Here is a 22,796-nt window from a genome sequence, read left to right as displayed (position 1 = left end):
CTCCATGCTTTGTAGATTTGTTCTTGCAGCAGTAGGAGAGCCTGCTCAGTGGACCGTCTCTTCCTGGCTCCAAAGTGGTTCGCAGGTAGCAAGCCAAATGTCTCTGCCGCGTAGGACAGGCGTTCCGCAATGACTGCCTCCAGTATCTTGCCAAGTGTGGAGAGTAGCGAGATAGGTCTCCAGGCTTTGGCCAGTGTGTAGTCGCTCTTTTCGGGCTTCTTCAGTGGAATTATCTTGGCATTCCTCCACTGATTAGGGATGTCGCCGTCTCGAAGTGAGGTCTGGAATAGTTGGTCGAGCATCGTAGTCGGTCGGGGTCAGCTCACGTGATATGGTGCAATCCGCGCTAGACCTTCAAAAGGAATGGCGCGGAAGCAGTCCTCCTCAAGGTCGACAACGTCGACCTGATTCCTCTCCTCTCACGCTCGTTCTCCTGTCTTCAGAGCAGCTTTTGCAGTTGACATTCATACCATTTTCATGACATTTTCATCGGTACCGCATTTGCTTTTCCGAATCTGTTACCCGGCCATGTTGGTGTCGTCAAGCCTTGAGAAGGAACACTTATCATTTCCTCTTTGGGAAATCGCCAGAATCCAGTGATGTTCGCACCAAGCCGCAAGCGACACTCAGGCGCCTGACCGCATATTCTGATGACGCTTTATCAGGAGGGAAGTAGATGTTCCATTCTGCTGTCTCTCTGAAAGACTGGATTCATCATCAAGTACCATTACCACCCCTAAACGCCGCTGGCACCAGTACCTAGAGAACCGAACCGCTTTCCAACTTCTCTCTCACAACTTCTTGCCATACGCGGAGTAGTATCCGCACGTCTTGATATGGCTCTTCTTACCCGTCTCAACATTGAAGATGTGGCATCCCCCTCTGGCCACGTTGGGCGGGGTATACAAATGCAGGGAAACCGCGAAGTCGCTGCCCTGATTCGACACGCGATGCACCCCCAGCTCATCCGCCATGTATGCCACCTCGTTCTCCTGGTGAACCCTCTCCGATATGACGCGCATTGGCTTCTCCTCGTCGCCCTCTGGGAAGGCGTATCTCGTTTCCGTCAGATTGCCCCGGAGGATTTTCATTAGGCAGTGGGCGTTGCCGTGGTCGTGGATCAAGCTGCCCTTGCCGGGTGACCACACGAGGATCAGCTGTTTTCGGTCAGTCAGGGGCAAAGTAAACAAACAACAGACAGACGGAGTGTGTCTGTTTCGGCTTGGAACCGACCAGGTTGCTCTTCCCATTCCCTTCGTCGACCAGGTTCCTCGTGTATCCTCTGCTTTCATCGCCCATGGCGTACCTCGACCATTCTTTCGGATCCGAGTCATAGTCACGCATCAATCGACGGAGATGGTCGACGTCGACATCCTCTGATGTGAGACCCGAGCAAGTGCCGAGGGCCTCCTTCAGGCCGAGGACGAGGTCGTCGAACCGGTTGGTGTCCATTGGTGCGTGGCAGGGGTACGCCGACACATTCGCCACCGAGCTGTTGATGATGCCAACCGCCATGTTGGGGGCTACTACGCTATCAGGGGTGATCGGCGAGGCAGCGCTTCGAGGGTTCGACTTCTACGATTTGGAGGTCCGATGGCGCTGGGTGCGAGTGGATCCACAGGACTTTTCAGCTAGCCGATGGATTCGATGCTGCTGATGACGGAAGATGGAGTCGTTGAATTGTTATCACAGTGTCTGGGGATGGTTGATGGTCGATGAGATGATGCTCGGAATGGCGGCAGGTGCTTGGGATACGTTGATGGGGAACATGGCAGGGAATGGCGGTGTTGAGCGTGGTCGCCGACGGGGCAGTTGGTGCTTCCGGGGCGCGCTGCGCTACGGGCCCGGTTGGCCCCGATCTCGGTGGGTCATCTGCGCAAAGCAGCCATGTGACCTGGATGAGGCCTTGGAAGACGAGACACCACACCCAACGCACCGACCGGGATGAGTAAGAGAAACTGGAACGTCAGTGTTGGCAACTGGCAAGTGTGCTACGATTCGGCGATAATCGTCACATAGTCGCAAAGGCTCAATCGCCATGTATTGCCAGAGACGGATACGTTAGTAGGCGAGATTTCATCATTTCCAGAACCGCGAAGTCTTTCGACCACGACGCATTCACACTTTCCAGATCACAAATGATAACAGTCTCCGCGCTTGAGGGCCGATGACAACGGCGGTGTTCAGGAACCCTGGACTCTCAGGAGCATATCTCAGAACCGCTATTACACCTGCCAACAGGATTGGAATGTTACACTTGTCTGCCTTTCCGACAGCGTTGTCCATCCTCAAGTCCATCGCTGTTATCACAAGATGCTGGGAACGGAAAGACAGGCTGCATCGTGACCTTTGTCTCCAGTGATGGCCCTCTCCTTCGGAGATCTCCGAGAACAGGGTGTCGTCCTTGGTTTCTCATCACTTACCGTTTTGTTAAGCTTGTCAGAAGCAGGCCCTAGACCTGCGGTCCTGTCAAGCCTGTCGATACTTGGTGTGCTGGAGGGTCGTACATGCTCCCCATTCTCCCCGGGCAGATGCCGGAATTGATGCCTGGTACAAGGACTGAGACACTTCTGACCCAGGCACTCAGACTCTATTTGTCCTTCACTCATATCTCAATTAATTCACTCCTGGACGGCTCAAAACACATCATCAGCATCAGCATCAAAGTCAAACAGGCCACAAGCCCAGGGTATTCCATCCGTCACCGATTCTCCAATTCCAAACCTTCATCGTCTTCCCTCCCTTCCTCCTCTGTCCCATCCAATACCCCCCCGTCCCCACTAGCAGCAGCACCCACGGCAGTAGGATGTACATTCCCCCTGCGTCTCTGCCCCTCCCACGAATCGCTTAGCCTTATCCGCCCGCGACTCACCCTTCCCACCGTATCCGACACCCAGCCCGCAGCGGCCCGAATCATGCCCCACACGCGCTCCTGGCCCTCCTCTTCCAAGCGCCGCAGGTCCCCCTCGCGAGGATGCGACAGGTGGTGCTCGGCCGCTTCGGCCTTGAACTGGTACTTGAGACAGTCCTTGACCGTCACCAGGCCGGTCAGCCGGCCGCGGTGCTCGATCAGTATCACGCGTGGGCCGATCTTTCGGAAGAGTTCCATGACAGTTTCGAGCGGAAGGCGGGGGTGGACTGTGAGCGGGGTTGTGTCGGTGTAGGGGGCGAAGGAGATTGTGGTGGCCTGCGAGGATGCGTAGTCGAGCGGGTTGGAGGAGGAGGAGGCCGGGGTCGAAGGGTGGATGAGCGGGGTGGTCGGGTCGGTGGTGTTTGAAGAGGTGGTGGCAAAGGAGCATTTTGCCAGGGGGCTAAGGGTGCGCTCGCGCTTGGCGCGGTCAACGGCGTAGCGCAGCTCGGTGCGACCTATGTAGCCAATGAGGATCTTTGACGTTTCGTCGTCGACGATGGGGAAGCCTTGGTAGTTGTCTTTGGTGAGCAGGCGCTCAACAGCCTTGAGGGTCATGCCCGTCGAGGGGATGGAGACGACGTCGGAGATCATGGCGTGGGAGACGGGTACGCCAAAGTTGTGCTCCTCTTTGTGGTCGAGGTAGGGAAAGCCGCTGAACCAAATCATGCGGTCGGCGATGCCGCCCTTGCCGAACAGCTCGCTGACGGCTTTGGTGACACCGACCACGATCATGGTCGGCAAGATGTAGGTGAGCGCCCCGGTCAGTTCGAACATAATGACGACGACCGAGACGGTGATGTGCATGATGCCGCTAAGCGCCGCGGCGGCGCCGAGGAAGGCGTATGTCCCTGGGGTGATGCAGGGAACATCGGGCTCACAGGAGGAGAAAAAGACGCTCTTTGGATTTGCCTCGTGGATCGCTTGGACAATGATGCCGACGGTGCGGCCAAACGACGCGCCAATGGCCATGGACGGCACGAAGATACCGGCCGGAACCTTGCAGCCGTAGGATATAATGACGAAGAATATCCTGATAATGGTGGCTAGGATCAGCGAAACGACATTGCCGAAGCGATGGTCAGGGTCGCAGAGGTCGTGGTAATCCTCGGCGCCCTCGCATTCCCTGAAAAGGACCTTCATGCTCTCTGTCATTTCAATCCTCAGGAAGGCGTTGGGATAGCAGACAATGGCAGTGGCAACGGCCAGCAGGGTGGCCTCGAGAACGGCGTAGTTGGTCAGGTACTTTTTTCGGAAGGCCTGGGCTCGGAGATTCCATTTCATGACAAAGGCGCCATACAAACCGCCAAAGACGCCGATGATGATGTAAAACAGGACCTCAAAGAAGTGCCATGACCGATCGTACTTGACCTGGAACATGACAAGCTGGCCGGTCCGAAAGGGGTTCATGGCGGCCAGGACAGCCGTCGCAACTAGGGCGCAGAAGTAGCTGCGCCACAACGTTTTCAGGGGGAAAGTGCTAGACATCTCTTCAAGCGAGAAGAGCACCCCGCCAATAGGACTGCCAAAGGCGACGGCCACGCCAGCGGCAGCGCATGCGCTGAGGACCTCGCGGGTCTTGGACGCATTCTGGCGGTACTTCGCAAATAGCCTGGAAATGACATTGCCGGTGCAAACCGCGTAGTGGACACTGGGCCCTTCCTTTCCGACGGAGAGGCCAGACGCGATGGCAAGTGGTAGGGCAAGCGATTTGATGACCAGGGTCCAAAAGCCGAGGAAGCCTTTCATGACGAAGCCTGCAATAATGCATTTGATCTCGGAAATGCCCGAGCCTGCTGCGTAGGGGGCATAAGCCTTGACAAGGGTGGCGGCTGTGAGTGCGAACAGCGTCTGGGCCCGGTCAGTGTCCCATATGAGGCTGCGGGCGAGTGGTTGGCGGGACGAACCGCGAATATGATGTATATGATGTAGTTGATGGGCTCCAGGCCCGTCCACCGATGCCAGTCATTGCAGGTGCCTACCGTGCCGTCAGCATCACTCGTATAAAACAGATGAGCTGAGGGGATTACCATTGTCGGCGCCCCAGCAACAGAAATCCTCGTTCAGGTAGAACTTGGTGGTACAGTAGCCAAGCTTGATATCGGCCAGCCACTCGGTGATGATGCTGAGAAACGCCGCGTTCAAGCCAATCGCGGCGCCAATGATAGTGACGACGATCCACCCCTGAGCGGCATCGTAGGCTTCCCGGATCTTCTGCCTCCAGTCGACCTGGCCGGAGCCGTATAGACCGGCCTGCCGTTTCCGCCGTGCCTTTCTCCGCAACTGCTCTCGGGCAGCATCCTGGACCCAGTCTGCCTCATGTCAACTCATCGGCTCGAACTGCGCATCTATTCTGGGGTTTGCATACCGATGGTGGTGAAGTCCTAAAGCAACGGTGATGTCAATCGGGCGAAACTTGGGCGCACCGGAGAAAGACGGGCAATGCCAACCTCGTAGCGCTTGATCTTTGCAATCTCCTCCTCTATCTGATCCTGCCCCGCGATTCCCCCTCCATCCTGGACCTCGCCGCGCTCGGCGATGGAGACGACAGACGACAGTCGAGAGCTCACCGAGGGTCGTCGCACTACCGATGGAACGGTCGAGAGGGATGTAGACCGCGATGCGGAATTCATGGCGCCCCGTGGCCGCCTTCGGGTGTCAACTATCTGGGCGACATCGAGGTTCCAGGATCGTGCTAAGGTACGTTTGCAATGCGTGCGACGGCTCGTCGTTGGCAAGTGCTAAGGGCGAGAGCAAGGCTGACCTGGCCAAGTGTCGAGGCTGAGCAGCACTGAACAAAGCCCGCCCCTTCTTACATAGGTACAGTATTCAAGTTATCCGTAGAAAGGCCCAGCCTTGCCGATGTCTTGGCGACCACCAGGGCAAGAGCTGATTGAGTGGGGCAGCAAAGTCCGGTCGCGTCTGCGCGTCCACTTAGATGGCCCGGGACCTCGTTTCCTCGTCAAATACCATGTTCTAGCCGCTTGCATGTAGGTACTTGATACATACCGAAAAACGAACTGTGGTTCTACTCCTGGGGCTATGCCTATACAGTAAGCGGGAGTTCACTCATCCGATCGGCCTAAACCATCACGCACCACTGAGTCCACAGTCCGTCCCAAGTTTCTCGACCGTGGGCTTTTCGCCTTCACCCAAATCCTTCACAACTCTTCTCGAACCATCACTCAAAAATGCCCTACAACACCACGGCAATCCCTCCGAGAAAGGAGGTAACCGGCCAGACTTTACTTCCCCGTCAGTGGCACTCCCTTTCCATAGCTCACCCAACGTGCTGACTCCTTCTCAGTCACCCGAGTCAAGAAGATCATCGCAGTAGACCCAGACATCAGTGTCTGCTCCAACAACGCTGCCTTTGTCATCACCCTGGCGACGGCAAGTTTTGCCTGGCTGTCTGACATAGAACCCCAGGACCGCCGCTGACATGGCCCCCCAGGAAATGTTCGTGCAGTACCTCACCAGTGAAGCCCAGAATATGACCAAGCTGGAACGCAAGCCGCGGAGGAATATTCAGTACAAGGACATGGGTAAGAACCACCTCTTCCTACTCGTTTTCTTGACGGCTTGCTTGGAGAACACACTAACGACACCACCAGCGAATGCCGTAACCCATCAGGACAACCTCGAGTTTCTCGAGGACGTCATACCCAAGACAAGCTCCTACAAGGAGGTCAAGGCCAAAGCAACCGCGGCACGCGCCAGAGTCAGTGGCAGTAAGGCCACCGGGACATCCGCCGCCGAGGACGAGAGGCCTACAGACAGCATGCCCAACGGCAAGCGACCCAAGACCGTATTGAACGGCAACGGTGTAAACGGCTTGTCGCGGGGGGCCAGGGTCTTGTCTTCGGACGCTGCAGATCCCAACGATCAACTCGAGACGGAGATGAGACAGGCGCACCAGGACGACGGGGACGTTGACATGACAGGCTAGGTGCCTGCGACTTGTCATCGGCCGTGATAGTTAACATCAAACCTCTGCATCCCTCTTCACAGATGTACTCGTACATATCAACACCGCCGACAGATGACCTAGCTCCGTATACCCACAATGGTTTGGTGCACATGCCAACAAGCACCGTGCCTTCATTTTCCTGCCCTCACCGTGCGAGCATCACTCCTCCATCGCATCATCCACCATAATTCCTGACGGCAAACGTCCCTCATTGAGTGCTTTCTCCAACCTGATGATCTCCTCCAAGCTGTCGGCCTTCTTGATCATCTCCTGCAGCTTCTTGCGCTCCTTGTCGGTAAGCTTCAGCCGCGACAGCTTGGACCCCTGCCCGCCAGCCGCGCCGTTCGCGGCGCCCACGTCGAACGTCTTGCTCTTGATACCCATTATCTAGCGGGGTCCAGTATCAGTGACCTGGCCAACTTCCAAGGGCGAGCCCAGGGGAGGGGAGAGGTGCAACTTACCCGGGATGCCAACTCAGTCGGGGCTTCAGTCGAGCCAAACAGCTCCTTTGCCTTCTGCCGCTCGGCATCCTTGACCTTCTGGTAGTCCAAGAACCGGACGGTCGGACACCGCCAGAGGACCCAGTACCGATAATGCTGCCCCCCGTCCAGTCAGCAAACTCCCACTTCATCAACGCTCCCCCAATGCCTGTCGACTAAAACGCACCTCCTTCTTCGTAACGGGGTTATCCATCAGCACGAGGTGCGTCAGCCTCGGAAACCGGCCGAGCACGTCGAGATCCGCCAGCTCGGCCAGGTTGTTCCCCGTCAGCACGAGGTTCCTCAGCCCCGGTACGGCATTCGGCAGGTTGGGCTGCAGACTCGTGATGCGGTTGCGCGCGAGCAGCAGGGTGCGGATGCGCGGCGACAGCGGGAAGTTGCCAAGCACTTGAATGTCGTTGTCGGTCAGGTCTATGGCGTCGTGGGGCTACAGCACAGTGGTCAGCCAGCAAATCATCCACTGTATTGCCTCCCAACCAGACCTCTTCGTTTTGAGAGAGAAAGAGAGAGAGAAGGTACGTACGCCGGCAACGCCCAGGTTCTCGATTGCGGGTATTCGGTGACCTGTAAATGCGGATGCGCAAACAAACACGCTGAGATAAACCCCGTCTTCTTCTTTATGACTTCAACAGAACTCTGCGGCCAAGCTTGAAATAGATCAACTGTGCAGTATCTGTTCTTTTCAACGCACCTCGGAGGTCCAACTCGCGCTCCTTGAGCGGGTTGAGGTAGGATAGGGAGTTGTTGATGAGGTCTGCCGTGAGCCTCATTTTGGCCGATTATTTTACTCTTGTAGTTGTCGTTCACTTGGTCTTCTAAATCTTCGCTAGGTTCCGTGATGTTCGGGTGGTTGTCGAGAGCTTGGCGAGCGGCCGGCTTTGTCAGGGTCTCTGTCGTCGGGAATGGGGGATTCAAGGCCCGTCATTAAGATTCCGGATCAGAGAAGCAAAGCCAGCTCCACAAGGCTGAGAGTGGAAATTTTGGCGGGTCTGCTTGGCACTTCACAGAGAAGTGACCCTAACCCTTATTTATGCCTTGCTCAACTGAACCCTTACTCCCACTCCTCCTCAATCATGAATACATGTTACGGAGTAGGGGGCCAGACATTCATAAAGCTTTCTGATCTCGCACCAAGGATCAAAATTCCCAAAAAAACAAGGTCCCTTCATCTTCAATAACCCTACCCATGTCCCGTCACGCCATATCCACCTCCTAAATGACCCAAAGGTCGACTGTTCTCCCTTGAAGCCCCATGACTCTTCCAAGCACAGACACATACATACCCTCACTCACTGAAAAACAAAGACAACCCCACTCCTATCCACCGAGACACTCATCCCATAAGGCGACTCCAGCAACGCCACATCCACGACTGCATCTAAATGCCTCCTCAGCAACTGCTGCTGCTGCAACGAAATAACCGTCGACTTGGGTGGCCTAGCACTACCCGGCGCCGTCGACGACCTGCCCCTGCCACTCCTCCCCGTCCCGCCATTCACCGCCAACCCCACCGGCCCCGCAGTCATCTTCTGCCACCGCTCCGTGTTCAGCGTAAGCGACGGCGTGGGATGGCTGGCCGTGTAGGTGGGGCGGACCTCGTCCGGCATCAGGCCGCTGTACACCAGGCTATTCTCGATGCGCGCCAGGTCCCAGAAGCGGAGCCTCTTATCCGAGCCCCCCGTGACAATGAACGCGTGCCTGACCTCGCCGCGCTGCTCATCAGCCACACCCGTGCCGACCACCATGGCGCGCACGCCGCGGTCGGCGTTGCCCGTCGCCGACGGCTCAATCTGCGTCGCGAACCGGCCTAGCATGCCCTCGGGCCTGTCCTCGTCCACCTCCCACGCTTCGTACCCCCTGGGGCCTTCCTTGTTGCTGCTGCCGCCGCCGACGCGGTAGATCTCGCGGCACATGGTGCGCTCCAGGTCCCAGACCGTCACCTCTCCCTGTCCCGTGCCGCCGGCGACGCAGACCCACTTGCCCCTGCCCTTGGACGGATGGATGCACAGGCGGTAGATGGAGCCCTTTCCGGGTAACCCCCAGCCCTTGAGGCGCATCTTGAAGCGGAGGTCCCACAGGTCGAGCACTCCATGCGACGTGCCCAGGCAGAGCCAGTTGCGCTTGCGGTCAATGCAGAAGCAGGTCGGCGTGCCGTGGTGCACGGGGTTCTCGAGCTTGTAGAGGAGCGTCATGGTGCGCAGGTCGATGCCGCGGACGACCGACTTGTTGGTGGCCAGGACCAGGACCGAGTTGGCGTCCTGCTTGAAGTGCTCGCACCAGACGGCGAACTCGCCGTCCATCAGCTTGTACTCACGCAGGAGGCGCAGTCGCGGGTACCGGAAGTTGATGCCGCTGAGGACCGTATCGGCCTTAACGATATGGACGAGGCCGTCGCTGGCGCAGCTGACAAATGTGTGTGTGTTCTCGATGAAACACAGAGCCAGCACCCTGGCCCCCGCGGCGTGCCTGTGGGTCAATCTCGACCGGTGAGTGACGTTACGCTCCAGCCGTGCCGTGTCCCAGACCTTGACACATCCGTCGTCGCCGCCCGTGAGGAAGAACTGATGATCGGGAGAAACCACGACCCTGTTGATCGCCCCGACGTGCTCCGAGAACGTCGCCACCAGCTTGCCCGACGGCTTCCAAACGTCGTCAACCGCCGACTGAGACGCCGTCGAAGCATTATTTTTCTGACGCCTAATCGGCGTGACAAAAGGACCATAGTCGTAAAGGTCATGTGGGTAGTTGTCGACATACATCTCATCAAGCATCTTGAGGATGTTGGGGTCGTTGCCCGTGTAAGTGTGGTTGGCCTGCAGCCGTATTGCCGCGTATTCCAGCGCCGAGTCCCTCTCGGCCTGCGATGTGATTCGTGTCGGAACCTGCCTGAACGGTCCTTCGACCTCGCCAAAGGCGTTGGCCTCGGTTGTACCGGTCTCGGGGCCAGACTTGCCACTGTCCTTGCGGTTGAGAAGATTGATAGCGCTGGACTGGTGCCGCAGCCCTCTCCTTGTCGCGTAAGGAGCGTCCTTAACGGACCCATCGTCATCTAAAGGCGAGAGCGCGGTAGGCTTGCCCTGAGCAACAGAGGTTCGACCGCTGGATGGCCCTGTCCCATTCCTGGTCGTCTGAGAAACGACTAGGTCATCCTCCAGCGGTCGCCTGCTGTCCACGGACATCGGCGACATACTATTCCTGCTACCGAGCCGAGCGCGGTGGTTATTCAACGCCGCTCGCCGCTTCTTCCCGACAGGGTCATCGATCGACATGGACGCGTCAAGAAGCGCGTCCTTGATTGTCCGCGGGGCGCTTGCATCCCGGTCGAAGGCGATCACTGGCGGGACTAGTGGCTCCTCGTCGAACAGGACAGTCTGCGGCATGACACCCAGGCTACGAATCGAGATGATGTTGTTGAGCGCTGCCGTGCTCACTGTACCCTGCGCGGCCGAGTCCCTCGCCTTGATCTGGCTCAGCCGCCAAATAAACTCCCTAAGAGCGAGCAGCTTCGGCTCATCTTCCTCAGCAAGTCCCAGATTCCGCAGCTTGTTCAGCCACTGCTCGTCCTCCTCATTTTTTGTTGCCTTGGCCAAGGCCTGAGGGTTGAAGTCTGCCTTGGAGGAGATGGGCCCCGATACGGCATCCCTAAGCTTCTTAAATGGTTTCCAGAAAGCTGCCCTCTCAGTCTTGGACGCCCACAACAGTGCTTGGTCAAACACCGACCGCGATAGCGGCTTTTGAAGCGCCTCAAGCAAACCAAGTTCGGTGAAAGGGGGTAGCCTGTGCGGCTTGAGGTATGGCGTCAGCTTGGGGATCACCTGGACCCTGAGGTATGCTGGGCTCAGGAAGCGCGAGCCAGCCGAGATGAACTCGACAGCCGACTCACGGATCCAGATGTTGGGGTGCATTGTGAACCGCCCAACAATCACCACCAGCTCGAGATATGTCTGCTTCGTCAAGAGTCCCAGATTTGCCAGCTCCGCGAGCGAATGGAGCGCTCCCTGAACCACGTGCTCTTCCGAATCCGTGATAGCTTGGACCATGAGGGGCAGAATGAACTTCTCCAGAGTATTGCTCCCCAGAAACGCCGCGATACCAACGATGGTGTCAAAGAAAGCGCATTTCAGCATCCAATCGCGGTCATTCAGATAAGTATTGAGATGTGTGAGGATAATGTCGTTGGCCTGGGCAGCACCGAAGAAGATGCACAAGTCGGGGACCGAAGTGAGAAATGCCCTTCGAACAAAGGGCTCCGGGTCCTCAATGAGAGTCTTGGTGTGGGCCTCGAATATCTCGGCGAGCTCCCGTCGAGCGTTGTCGAACAGCCCCGCAAAGGCCGCCCCGGCCTCATTGCCGGGCTCAACTTCAGGATCAGCCAGAGCGGCGGATCCATCCGCCCGCAGCGTCGCAGCCATGGCGAGGAAGCGATCCGCTGTGATTGCCAGCTTCCCGAGGCAAGATGCGTATGTCGCCCGGACGATCGGGCTCAACGTCCGCTGGGTGTCCAGCAGCAGAGGTTCCATCCGAGGCATGATGTAGTCTAAGAAGATCTGCGAGTTCACAGGGGTGATGACCTTGACCAAGTCGAGGAGTTGTGTAATAGCCCGGGTCGCCGAGACCACAACCATGTCGCACTTGTCCTTAAGCAAGATAACTAGGTATGGAAGGACGCGGTCCAGCTTTGCTTCGTCCGTCAGGCGCTCTGCAAAGGCGAGCAGGATGTCGCAGGCCTTGATCCTCGCGGCGGCGTGTGCCGTGTTTCGGAGGCTTGAGACAACCAAGGTCAGGAAGATGAGTGTGCCGTCGTCGGCAGAACCTTGCTTTTCCGCCGAGACGTAATGCTCGTTGTTCGGAATATTGAGCCTCACAGGGAAATTCCCCAGGCCGAGTCTCGGGGAAAGCTGGGACTCCTCCGCCGGCTTCTCGCCGTTCTGGTAGCCCAGAAAATACGAAATCTTGTCAAAGTCCAGCCATACCCGCTCGATGCGCTTGTCTGCTTTGCTGATATTCCCTGCTGGTTCTCCTGAGACGTATTGACCAGACGAGAGGTCGGTGATGACCTCCATATACTGATGCAGGAAGGTGTAAAAATAGTTTGGGAACACCTTGCCCTTCCAAAAGTCCAGGTACTGCTCGGCAGAGTATCGCTTCTGGGGATCCAGCTGAATCATGTGGACAACCATCTCTCGCAGGTCCCTGTCCGGGATCTTGCTCAGATGCGAGATGCTCGGATCGTACTCACCCTTCCGATACGAATAGAGCTGGCTCAAGCTGAATATGCGCGTCTCGAGAAACAGCTCGGCAATGACACAGCCGGCGCTGAAGACGTCCATGGCCCAGGTCACCTTGGCGTTCGGGTCGGCTTCTTCGCCGGGCGGCAGGAACCTCTCTGGTGCAAGGTAGCAGGTCCTCTTGCCAGACGTGTCGAAGAAATACGAGAAATCGCCGGGGTTATCCTCGGGCAACATGACGCGCTTGAAGGACGATGAGAAGTCAGAGAGGTAGAGCCAGTTCCACGACGTCACAAGTATGTTTTCGGTCTTGATGTCGCCGTGATAGACGCCCTTGCTGTGGCAATCGCGGAGGGCACACAGAAGCTGGAACGCCAGCCACTTCTTCTCGATGTCTTCCAGAAACGGCCTGGTGCTGAGGCGGTCGTAGAGCGAGTTGTAGAGGAATTGGCGGACAAGATATCCATTCGTTTCGGTCTCGATGGCTCGTTGGTACGGTAGGGCATTCGGCACGTCGGCTAGAACTCGTCGCTCGCCTGGAGGACAACAGACATCAGCACAACTGAGTTGTCACAGCGATCAAGAGCCGGTTCCCTAACGAATAATCTCCTGCTTGTATTTGTCCAGGGACATGGGGTATGGCTTGATGAGGACCTTGGCCAGCACAACACCATCGTGATGCCGCGCTCGAACACTCTTCATGAAGCCTCCGGTACCGACGGACCGTTCGTAGACCAAGTCGCCGAGCTCTGGAACATCGATGCCGGCGCCCCCAGCGCGGGGGGCGGCAAGGGAAAAGCCCTGGCCCATCGTTGTTGGGGGATTCCAATGCCTGTTATCTCAAGTTCTAGCTACCTCGGGCAGAATTTCGGAGGGTCGTGGCACATCTTGACCAAGGGCCTCGTTTGACTTGGAATCAAGTGCGGTGAGTTTGGCAGTCGGCGGTTGGCAGTCGGCGGTCAGCAGTGCAAGAACCTTGCGTGTCGGAAGGGGAGCGAGCGTCTTGGCGATAACGCAATGAGAGTAATACGTCCAGCCCAAAGTAATTCTTCGGCGGGAGGATCACGACGTGCAGTTGACAAGCACAAGCTCGGGGGCATGTGCAACAACTGAAGCTCCCGGGCCATGCTGTCTGCCTCGTGCCTCCATCAACGACAGCGAATGGATCTGGAGAGATAAGATAAGCCTTGCAGCTGCGGAGGCTGGACTGGAGCTTAACCAACTAGCGCGCGAGCTCTCACCGGAGGTTCCATTTCAGGAGAGTCGAGCTCATCAATAAAGGAGCTTGGTTGCGTGTATTCAGTATGGCAAAGTCGCTCATATCAACCTGACGTTACCTGTCAAATTACCTTCAATATCACACGAAAGGTGTTCTCAGCATACCATTGAGACCTCATCAATATCCCAGTAGGTCGAGTTGTTATAACCATCCAGTAGTCCGTCTCGCGCTCTATAACTAAGGCCCAAGGGAACACAACAATCACAAACAACCAGGTGCCCTGCTACTTCGTTCTTTTGAAGTCTAACTAAAGAGAACTTGGCTCTACCAGTAGGCGAAGAATATCTGCTGAATATCTGTGGCTTTGTTTTGAAATGGCCATGGTCCTGCTTCGATAGCCGTTGAGCGGGCACTGGTAGCTTGCAGGTAGCTTATTGGGAAGGTAAATCTTGCTGCCCTCCTCCTCTCTTCCTCAGAGAAAGACACCCGTCTAGGGAGCTGCATCTGATCTCCCTTACGAAGCCGGTCTTGAAAGTAGTTTCCACGCCTCAAACACCACTGATGGCGGCAAACCGGGGTATATAGAATAACAACGAAATGGAAAGTATGGCGTCCTGCCGCAATGCGAGAGCCTAACCCGACGGTCCATTTCCGGTCCGGGTGTTGGCATGGCCGGAGAGGAGCTGGGACGCCCAAGCGTCATGGCCCCGGAAAGGGAGCCATTCCAGGAAAACAGCCGCCTCTACCGGTAGCCGGAGGTTCGTGGAATCTCCCAGCTCCAGAGATCGCTAATATCAAGAAACCGCCAGGGGCAGAAAGCCAGGTAATATCGTGATCCCAAAAACGCCGTAGACAATGCCGCAACAAAAAAGAACCAGCGAAGCGTTCATCGAGCATCATTGGAAGTCTAGTCGAGAGAAAATGCGTTCGTCATCATACGCAAGCGCGCTCAGGGTTGCGTCGTCATGTACGGATTCGCGCTGGACGTGTCGGTCGAGCCGTCGCCGTCGATCGTCCTCTTCCAGTGCTCCGGAAGGCAGACGCACACCAGCGGGAATGCCTTGATTTCGCCGCTGACGGGCGGCGAGTCGTCGCGCGCTCGCCCCGATGTGTTCGACACCCCGCTGTCTCTTTGAGCTTGGCGGCGCGCCTCCCACTGCTCCGCCCGCTCGTCCACCATGACACCCGTCGCCCAGCCGTCGTCCCATATGCCCACCACCTTGATCATGTCGCCCCGATCCAGCAGGAACTCGTCCGCCGCCCGTGGCTGGTACGCCCAGAGAACGGCAACCCGGTCTCCGGGGTGGATGTCGTCTTGAGAATAGTAGTCTTTGAAGAAGGGAAGTTGCTCAGACTGTTGGCTACTCGATACTCCCTGCGGCGACGACAAGGCTCCGGAACTCGGCGACTGCACATCCTCACCCGCCAGGACCGAATTGCTGGAAAGAGACCCGTTTCGCTTCAGCATTGTCGGCGGCGGTCGGAGAACGCCAACGGCGGCACGGTCAGATGCCGGACTGTCACCGAATCCATCCGACGATGAATGGTCATCAACTCTCCTCCTGCTGCTAGTACGATACCCTCCTGCGGTCCCTGGCACAGACCGAGGCGTATCGCGGGCCGTGTGACGCGACGGCGACTCGCCGGAATGGCCCTCGAGAGCCGACATTCGGGCAATCCTTCCACCAGGAAGCACCTCAAAACCAGCGGACGTGCCAGTCCTCCCCATCTGCGACGGCGGGCCCTGGCGAGCGGGCGACGGCTGGTTGAAAATGCTGCCCTTCTGGCTGCCACCCCGCCTCCTCCTGTAGACAAGCAAGCCAAATATAATGGCAGCCAAGAGCGCTGCGCCCAGAAGAGACCCAACAACTATGCCCGCAATTTGCCCTCCGGATAGGCCGCCACCGCCACCTGCCTGGTCCTCATTAGGAGTTGAAGTTGGCGTTGCCGTTGCTGTGACTGTCGGGAGATTGATGGGTGTGATACTCGGGAGGACGACGCCGGCACAGCGGGTTTCGGCATCGGCGCTATAGCAGCAGGTATCGGTCGAGTTGATTCCGCCCGCGGCGCAGTAGGAACAGAGCCCTATAGTGCTGTTGCCATAACCGCAGTTCTCGGGCTCGTTTGTGATGCCCGGAATGCAGTCTCGACTCGATAACGACTTGTCAGGCAGGGCGCAGTTCGTGAAATCCGCCCGGATCTGCGACTGCGCATTGCTACCGGGATTGGGGCAGACTGAGCTGTCCGCCAGGACATAAGCCTCGGCTTGTGCAAATTGTGCCTGTAGCTATGATCAACACGGAGCTCGCTCTTAGGACGGGGTTCAACCTACGCATGTCTCGGCGCAGACAGGTCGAGAGTCTGCCGCCGCGAGGTTGCAGGGTCGAATGGAATTCTGGATAATAGCATTACAGATTACTGTAGTCGTGAAGCGTGCATAGAGGTCACTTGTGTTGGTGTAGTCGATGCTTGTGCAGCCAAGGAGAGTCGAGTACCTAGCAGAACTGTCAGATCCTTCCCGAGCTTCAGATCTGCCTCGGCACTTGGGGGCACTGACTTTTCCCGGACGTAATCGGTCTGTACGTAGGACGTTAGAAGCGCGTCAAGCATGTCTACGTTGGACGCAAACTGAAGAAAGGGACTGCAGGAAGAGAGTCAGTTTATCACACCACGACACGCGGATTCTGGTGCACATACAACAGCCCCACGACATGGTTGTCCGTGGTGGACACGGCGGCCGACTGGAAGGCAGAGCATGCCTTGGAGCCCTTGAGCGATAGGCACGCAGACATGGCGGCCGACGGCGTCGAGAAGAGGGCCAGCAAAGAGGCTCAGGTGTTGCGAAGTCCTTGCCTCTTCCCGAACTGTCTATGACTCGAGGTGGCTGCCACGTTCTCGAAAATCTCTCCGGTTCTCGAGCTGATACCAGTTGAGGAGCCTCTGATTGTCCTTTCGATTGTCAGTGAGTTCCCGGTAGTTGTGTCACTGCTGTGCCGTATTCATGGTCGTTCCTCGGGTTTGCCACAGCTCATGGGCCTCCGGTGCTGGGCAGTTTCGCAATGTAGCTGCGAGCTTGGCGGCGGTCTGATACCACGAAGGCCTGCGATTGAACGAAGCACTCCTCCACGCGGTGAGCGCTGGCCTGCGTGTTTTGATTAGGGGGCAACGACCGAGATCGGCCTGCCCGCCGCGCAAGGTTAAGCAGAGAGCTTGTGTATGAGTTTGCGGCAACAGTTCGAGGTAAAGCAGACAGTCTCCACCCGGAACGGCGGCGACGCTGTTTGCTCTTCTCGTCGACGGGTCGACGCAGCTCAAATCCACTCGAATAGAAGCGCAGGCACGATGCGGCAGGACCGTCCGTGGGCAAGGTGAGACGGTGAGGTGCAGGATCCCCAAGGCAGCCGCGAGAAAGAGACGCGAAGGAGCGAATGGCGAACCGGCGGTTCCAATCCCCTCTTGGGTGGGGGTTTGCTTTCGGAACCCAACAAGGGAAGCGAATGAGCGGGAGCGGGAGAGCGGGAAAGTGGTCGGGTCGAAACGAGTGTGAAAAACGAGAGAATAGAAGGAGCGAGCCGAGCCTGTTTGGTGTGGAGGTCTGGAGGACCGTGGGTCCAAATTTGTTCTTTGTCACCCCTCAGTAGAGCTTGAAGAAGCAAAGCGGCTGGCGAGAATCGAAGAAGAGACAAAAGCGTGCAGGTTTGGCGTCTTCAGCAAAACGAAACTGGGAGATTGGTGTCAGACCCACGATGTCCAATTTCGCTTGAGGTTGAGGTCCCTGGGCGCGGCTTTCCTCATAAGGTTAGCAGCTTCCAGACCCCCCTGTTCGGTGAGTAATTGCACCTCTGTAATCCGTACCTGCTCGTGTTGTTTCTCCAGGCTGTGACTTCTGGTCACCGTGTCTCAAAACTGAAGGAGGCTTGGGACAAAATGGCAATGCCATCGTGGCAAGAATGGGCGGTCAGGAGGAACACCAAGATGAGGGTGGTAAGCATAAACGCCATGCAACCAGCAGACAATGCAGTCGCTCCACGGTAGTTACTAGGCAGTACAAACATTGGGAGCTCAAGAGGTCTTGGCATCGCAACTATAGACTGGCCCCTGCCTGTGCAGAACGACAACGTCCGCCTGTCGAGTTATCTGTCAAGACAAGCTAGCCATTGCAGACAGGTCAAGCCGAGAGCCAGGCCGCTCGTTCAAGGTTTACGTCGAGCTTCTGATGCGTGTCATCATCAACTATGCCGCAGTATCTCAGAGCAGGTGAGAACACCTACGGTAGTTATCGGATTTGCTCAGCGACTTGTAATTTGCATATAGGTGCCTGTCGTACGGTCACACGACGTGACTGAACGAAAACTCCAACTGCAACCCAAGCTAAAGCTTGCGTAAGACCGACGAACGAATACTGAATTTGTTTCCAAAACGATATTTGAAGCCAGCCTGACAAATAATGTAGTGTAGACAGAGCTGGTACGGAGGTATTTCGTCCATAGAAGTGATTCACATACACGTGTAGACTCGGAATCTGAAAACAGCCTAGCTTTTGAGCTGGAGCTCAAGCTTCGGTGTGCGGGAGCTTTCCGAGGTTCAGCACATGGTTGTGGGGGCATTGACCCAATGGCGTCGTGGAGCCCTGGAATCGTGGAATCAGGCGGTTCCAGACTCGGCGCATTCTGAGATGTCCTAAACTGAACACAAATCTTCCTGAAACCTCGTCCTTGCAACAACGCATTGGGAAGCCGTTTGTTTTCGTTTCATATCCGATCAATGCACGTGCCTTTTCACAGCATAAATAAGCGCTCCTCGTGCAGGCGGATGTGACGACTGGCTAGTTGAACGCGATGCCTCAGGGAATGAGATCTGACTGCCTGTCATTGGTGTTGGGTATCTGAGGCTCCAGCCACCGAAGCCCGGCGGGAAAAGGCGCAAAATCAAACCAAAATGACACCCTCCTGCTACAAATGGTTCGAGGCCAACGTTCTCTTCACGTCGCAGCGTGTACAGCCGCCTTTCCCTGCCCGCGCAGACCGTCCAAATCAAAGCCGTCAATGTTGTCCGGCAAATCGGGACTGCAGCCCTCCAGCAAGCCTCAAGTCAGCCCCAGTGACGACGATATCATGCTGCCCCTGACTTCGTAGGAGCGCCTCTATGACAAACGTTCAATAGACATGGGAAGTTGAGCCTCAAAGAGAGGCCTGTCCACTCTCCCAACGTCCCTGGCAACAGATCATTGTTGCTCCGGTTTTGGCTAACGTTATCATGTCGCCGCGAAACATTGGCTTCCAGGCCTTGAAACGTGTGCCAACCACTTATTCCCCGTTTGTCTGTCCGGTTCCCGTTGATACTTCTTACGAGCTTGGACGGGTGTCCTCTGATTTCGAAACGGCTACACCTGGTTGGCAACTATAAGCCGGGTCCTCCTCCGCATTCCTACTGAAAGATTGCCCTGGGCTGGTCCCGTGGAGAGGTTTCAGACATGCGGCGATCACGCCCCGCGCCTGTCGGGAATTTTATGCGATGGCACCCTGCCTATACATCCTTCCCCAGGTTGTTTGACACGCTCTCCTGCAAACGACTATGCTGTCGTCGGATCACCTATGTAGTTGCTGAAGTGTAAGTCATCCGATATCACATCTACCTCTTGGGAGGAACAGACACACTTAATGAGACGACCTTGGGTGAATCCAGACACTGGATCGGCACCAGCGGGACTGCCAGGGCTGCCAAACCGCCGGCAGTCCTGGTTACATTTTGTCCCATAAGGTTCGCCGGTCTCCGTGGCCGAGAGCAGCAGATCGCAACGGGAGTCAAGTAATCGACGGGGGCGGGCGCGGAGATCCCAAGGACGAGTCTGCGACAGGTCCAATGGTTGGGTAATAGGTCTCCTGAGTACAGGGGCATCTTGCATTTCAGTGTGGATGAAGGGCGGTAATTGAAACTAACACCTGGTGTGATGCAATCCGATCTGTCGGCGATGATAACCTTTGAGTTTATGACTTCGTCCGCATGATCCCTCAGCCGGGCACGGTACGCATGAATGGTCAAAGCTACCTTGACCTTACTTACCCTCGCTGCCTGCGTGCCAAGGAGATCCAGTGTTCTGAACGCCTTTGTTGCCCGGCTTATATGGCTTCTGCCGTGAACATGGTAGCCGGCCAAGGGCTGTTGGTTTCTGGCCGTCAGGGCAGCAATCGGTCTTCAGGGAATTGGAGGTGGAGGGCCGTCAACGTGGCTGGTTTCCTGGGCTTCAACAGCAATGAGAGAGAGGTGTCGATTGTTCGTTCAACCTCGCTCTTCTGTTGAATAGCGGCCACTGTTCTCTCATATGCGCTGCTACCCTCATGGCATCTGCGCGTATTTTGTACTCGCAACGTCTCCATACCCTCTCAGTTTAATTGCAGCGTTGACCCTCGAAATGCTAAAGAAATCGCTCCTCGTCTGACCATAAGCTGCTTTTCTTCCCCCGACCCACTGGCACTGACTGGTTTGGAAAAGAAAACATCAATAAACCCACCGCCGCATAACGAACACGAACAGCTCCAAATGGGCCCCCGTTGCTTACGCCTGCCTGGATCCTTCACCCTGACTTGTTGACGAGTTGCCTGCCGCAGTCGAGGCACCGTCGCGCCCTTCCGTGACATCACTTGACGAGAATCCCCCGGCCGAAGAGGCACCGTCTCTAACACCACTCGCCGAAAATCTGGCCGCAGAAGAGGCACCGTTTTCTGGCCCATATCCCTCGCCGTCGTGGTGGTCCTCTACACCTGCTAGCCAGGCCCATGTCTCAGTAGAGGCACGCTTTTGCAGACCTCTGACAAGATCTCCCGACCGGCTGATTCTGATACGAGGCAGCGGGCCCGGCTTCTGTACGCTCTCGAGGCGTTGAGCCTCCTCGTCGATGCCATAAATCTCTTGCTGTGCGGATAGATTCACCGTCAGCACATCTCAACCCTGAAGAGGAACGCTTTGCTTTTCAAGGAACTTACCATCACCTTCGTCACCGTCTCCCAATCTTCATCGTCCACCAAAGTGCTGCCTGGTAGCGACAAAGAGGAGAAGTTGCCAGACTTCATGACACTCCACCGGCTCGGCGTCTTTGCCACCGGCGGCATTGCCACGTCCGCAACCACCTCCATCTCGGCTTTCGTTTGCTTCCTCCTCCTCAACTTCCCGAAGGGCCCAGCCAGCGCCACCGGACCGCCTGGGATTCCATAATCAGCCCACGAGGACGAATAGTGCCCCGGCGCACGGCTTCCGTTGGGGATATGAAAACGTTTGTCGAACCTCGACACAGTGTACGTGAACACCACTATCCACTCGATCCCAAAGTTGAAGCAGTAGAAGCAGGCCTTGCTATGGAACCATGCCGGGTTCGCGACCGGACGGGGGAAATAGGCGACGGCGACTCTGAACACGGCGCCCAGAGTCAGCAGGGAGGCCGTGAACGTCAGCAACCCGAACTTGGTGCGGAAGTGGCCCTCCCCAAACTTGTCGATCCTGACCTTCCTCGGCACCAAAACCGCCAGCGTGACGAGCACCACAGGCAGGAACGCGTACACGGCCAGGTACGTGCCGCAAACCAGCTGCACCGTCCGGTCCGCAATCTTGGGCGGCGACCCGTCAATCACAAAAAAGCTCTGCACCGTCGCCGTCACAACCGCAACCATGGCCATGACAGCGCTGCCAAACAGCATCCCAAACAAACCCGTCACCGGCCGGCTCCACCCAAAGAAGGGATGATACGACCGCACGACCCGCTGCGCAAACACGAGATTTACGAGCAACAGTATCAGCACGCCCGCCGCGGTGAGCACCTGGCTCGCGATGGCCAGCCGGATGTTGCGCGGGTGCGCCGCCCAGGCGATGCGCAGCGAGAGCGCGGCGATGCGCCACACGCTGAACTTGACGAGCAGGGCGGAGAACAGGAACTTATACCCCTGCCGGCGGTTACGGCGGAAGACGGTGATGTTGCCAAATGCGGCCATCAGGAACAGCACGACGAACACCCCGCTGATGGTGCCGTCGACCTCGGCGTTCGGGATGCCGCCCACGGCTGCCGTGCGCGGCGCATAGGGCGGGCCGGCTTGTGAGGCCTGGGATGGTGAGGAGCCGTTAGTACTGGATGGGGTTGAGTGGAAGGGAGGGGTGGTGGGAGCGAGCATCTGCTGTGTCCGGCATGTCTCGAGCTCCGGCGTATGGATCAACCAGAGCTTCACAATTCTCACGCAGCACACAATTTTGCCAGCTGCTGCTTTCCTCCCCAGCAATTGAGACGTACCGCAGACCCAGAGCCGGGTCCGGACCCGGTTGCGGGAGCGGCCGCGCTTGATGTAGTCCGGCTCGACATTGTACCTTGGTTTGCCAGGCTTCAAGAGGAGCGAATAAACCTGAGCAGACGTTGAAATGAGATGTAATGAGATGGCGATCGCAGTTGTGAAAAGAAAGGTGTCAGGCAGAAAACAAGCGGACTGCATCCGGGGAGGCGAGGGTGTGAGGGAGGTGCATGCATATTGTCCCAGTGCGATGCTCTGCACACTTATTATGGTTCTTTGACCTCGATCAAGTGCAAGCGGGGTCTCCGGGAAGCTCAGTCTGAGCCGTGACCTGCGTCCCGGCCACATCATCTGCATTTATGGTGGTGAGAGATATATGGGTGGTGAGTGCTCGATCGCATGGCTTTACCGTCACGCAGTGGTTGCGGAGTGCCCAAGGAAAGATAAGGACCATGGCCCGTCCGCCAACTCGTTGATCAGATGTACAGCTGGATACGTCTGTGGACATGGCTATTGGGTGCCGCGGATGTTGGATCTATGTCTGAGCGCATCTGCTTGCTATGGCCATCTTTCCCTGTACCTCTGCCGGTATGTTGGGCATATTGTCCCCACCGAAGGTCGTGCCATCTCGTGTAGCGCATCAGTGCTGAGAAGACTTCGCGCAATGAAGAGTCGACGAAATGCGTCGAAGAGGCACACTG

General features: G+C 56.9%; 7 protein-coding genes across 7 annotated transcripts; 1 reads left to right on the top strand and 6 right to left on the bottom strand.

The window, feature by feature from the left end:
• Positions 1-636: 636 nt before the first annotated feature.
• On the bottom strand, positions 637-1,675 carry N657DRAFT_314316 (cysteine dioxygenase type I). The gene is made up of 2 exons (XM_062786759.1): positions 1,234-1,675; positions 637-1,157 (listed from the first exon to the last, which is right to left on the bottom strand). Exons 1-2 carry the CDS (start codon positions 1,513-1,515, stop codon positions 792-794), a joined length of 648 nt encoding a protein of 215 aa, XP_062650391.1. The 5' UTR covers positions 1,516-1,675; the 3' UTR covers positions 637-791.
• Positions 1,676-2,701: 1,026 nt separating this feature from the next.
• On the bottom strand, positions 2,702-5,541 carry N657DRAFT_679506 (voltage gated chloride channel; the record flags this gene model as incomplete). Its single annotated transcript, XM_062796193.1, has 5 exons — positions 2,702-4,759; positions 4,816-4,886; positions 4,939-5,220; positions 5,277-5,292; positions 5,359-5,541. 5 exons carry the CDS (start codon positions 5,539-5,541, stop codon positions 2,702-2,704), a joined length of 2,610 nt encoding a protein of 869 aa, XP_062650390.1.
• Positions 5,542-6,050: 509 nt separating this feature from the next.
• Positions 6,051-7,201, top strand: N657DRAFT_670595 (histone-fold-containing protein). The gene is made up of 4 exons (XM_062795549.1): positions 6,051-6,163; positions 6,216-6,301; positions 6,363-6,453; positions 6,523-7,201. The coding sequence occupies exons 1-4, from the start codon at positions 6,100-6,102 to the stop codon at positions 6,855-6,857; spliced, it is 576 nt and encodes a 191-aa protein (XP_062650389.1). The 5' UTR covers positions 6,051-6,099; the 3' UTR covers positions 6,858-7,201.
• N657DRAFT_643402 (L domain-like protein) lies at positions 6,542-8,185 on the bottom strand. Its single transcript, XM_062792548.1, has 5 exons — positions 8,070-8,185; positions 7,902-7,942; positions 7,545-7,805; positions 7,340-7,474; positions 6,542-7,265 (listed from the first exon to the last, which is right to left on the bottom strand). The coding sequence occupies exons 1-5, from the start codon at positions 8,146-8,148 to the stop codon at positions 7,038-7,040; spliced, it is 744 nt and encodes a 247-aa protein (XP_062650388.1). The 5' UTR covers positions 8,149-8,185; the 3' UTR covers positions 6,542-7,037.
• A 175-nt stretch (positions 8,186-8,360) lies between these two features.
• Positions 8,361-13,700, bottom strand: N657DRAFT_615537 (ARM repeat-containing protein). The gene is made up of 2 exons (XM_062790468.1): positions 13,206-13,700; positions 8,361-13,142 (listed from the first exon to the last, which is right to left on the bottom strand). The coding sequence occupies exons 1-2, from the start codon at positions 13,414-13,416 to the stop codon at positions 8,668-8,670; spliced, it is 4,686 nt and encodes a 1,561-aa protein (XP_062650387.1). The 5' UTR covers positions 13,417-13,700; the 3' UTR covers positions 8,361-8,667.
• Positions 13,701-14,551: 851 nt separating this feature from the next.
• On the bottom strand, positions 14,552-16,935 carry N657DRAFT_314115 (uncharacterized protein). Its single transcript, XM_062786758.1, has 4 exons — positions 16,523-16,935; positions 16,383-16,466; positions 16,158-16,320; positions 14,552-16,106 (listed from the first exon to the last, which is right to left on the bottom strand). The coding sequence occupies exons 1-4, from the start codon at positions 16,615-16,617 to the stop codon at positions 14,775-14,777; spliced, it is 1,674 nt and encodes a 557-aa protein (XP_062650386.1). The 5' UTR covers positions 16,618-16,935; the 3' UTR covers positions 14,552-14,774.
• A 3,284-nt stretch (positions 16,936-20,219) lies between these two features.
• N657DRAFT_689099 (uncharacterized protein) lies at positions 20,220-22,169 on the bottom strand (the record flags this gene model as incomplete). The annotated part of the gene is made up of 3 exons (XM_062796976.1): positions 20,220-20,737; positions 20,809-21,915; positions 22,101-22,169. 3 exons carry the CDS (start codon positions 22,167-22,169, stop codon positions 20,381-20,383), a joined length of 1,533 nt encoding a protein of 510 aa, XP_062650385.1. The 3' UTR covers positions 20,220-20,380.
• Between the last annotated feature and the right edge of the window lie 627 nt (positions 22,170-22,796).

Source organism: Parathielavia appendiculata (genome assembly GCF_033297405.1).
Source record: "Parathielavia appendiculata strain CBS 731.68 unplaced genomic scaffold N657scaffold_3, whole genome shotgun sequence".
NCBI classification, from domain to species: Eukaryota; Fungi; Ascomycota; class Sordariomycetes; order Sordariales; family Chaetomiaceae; genus Parathielavia; species Parathielavia appendiculata.
This window is presented reverse-complemented; position numbering and strand designations above follow the sequence as displayed.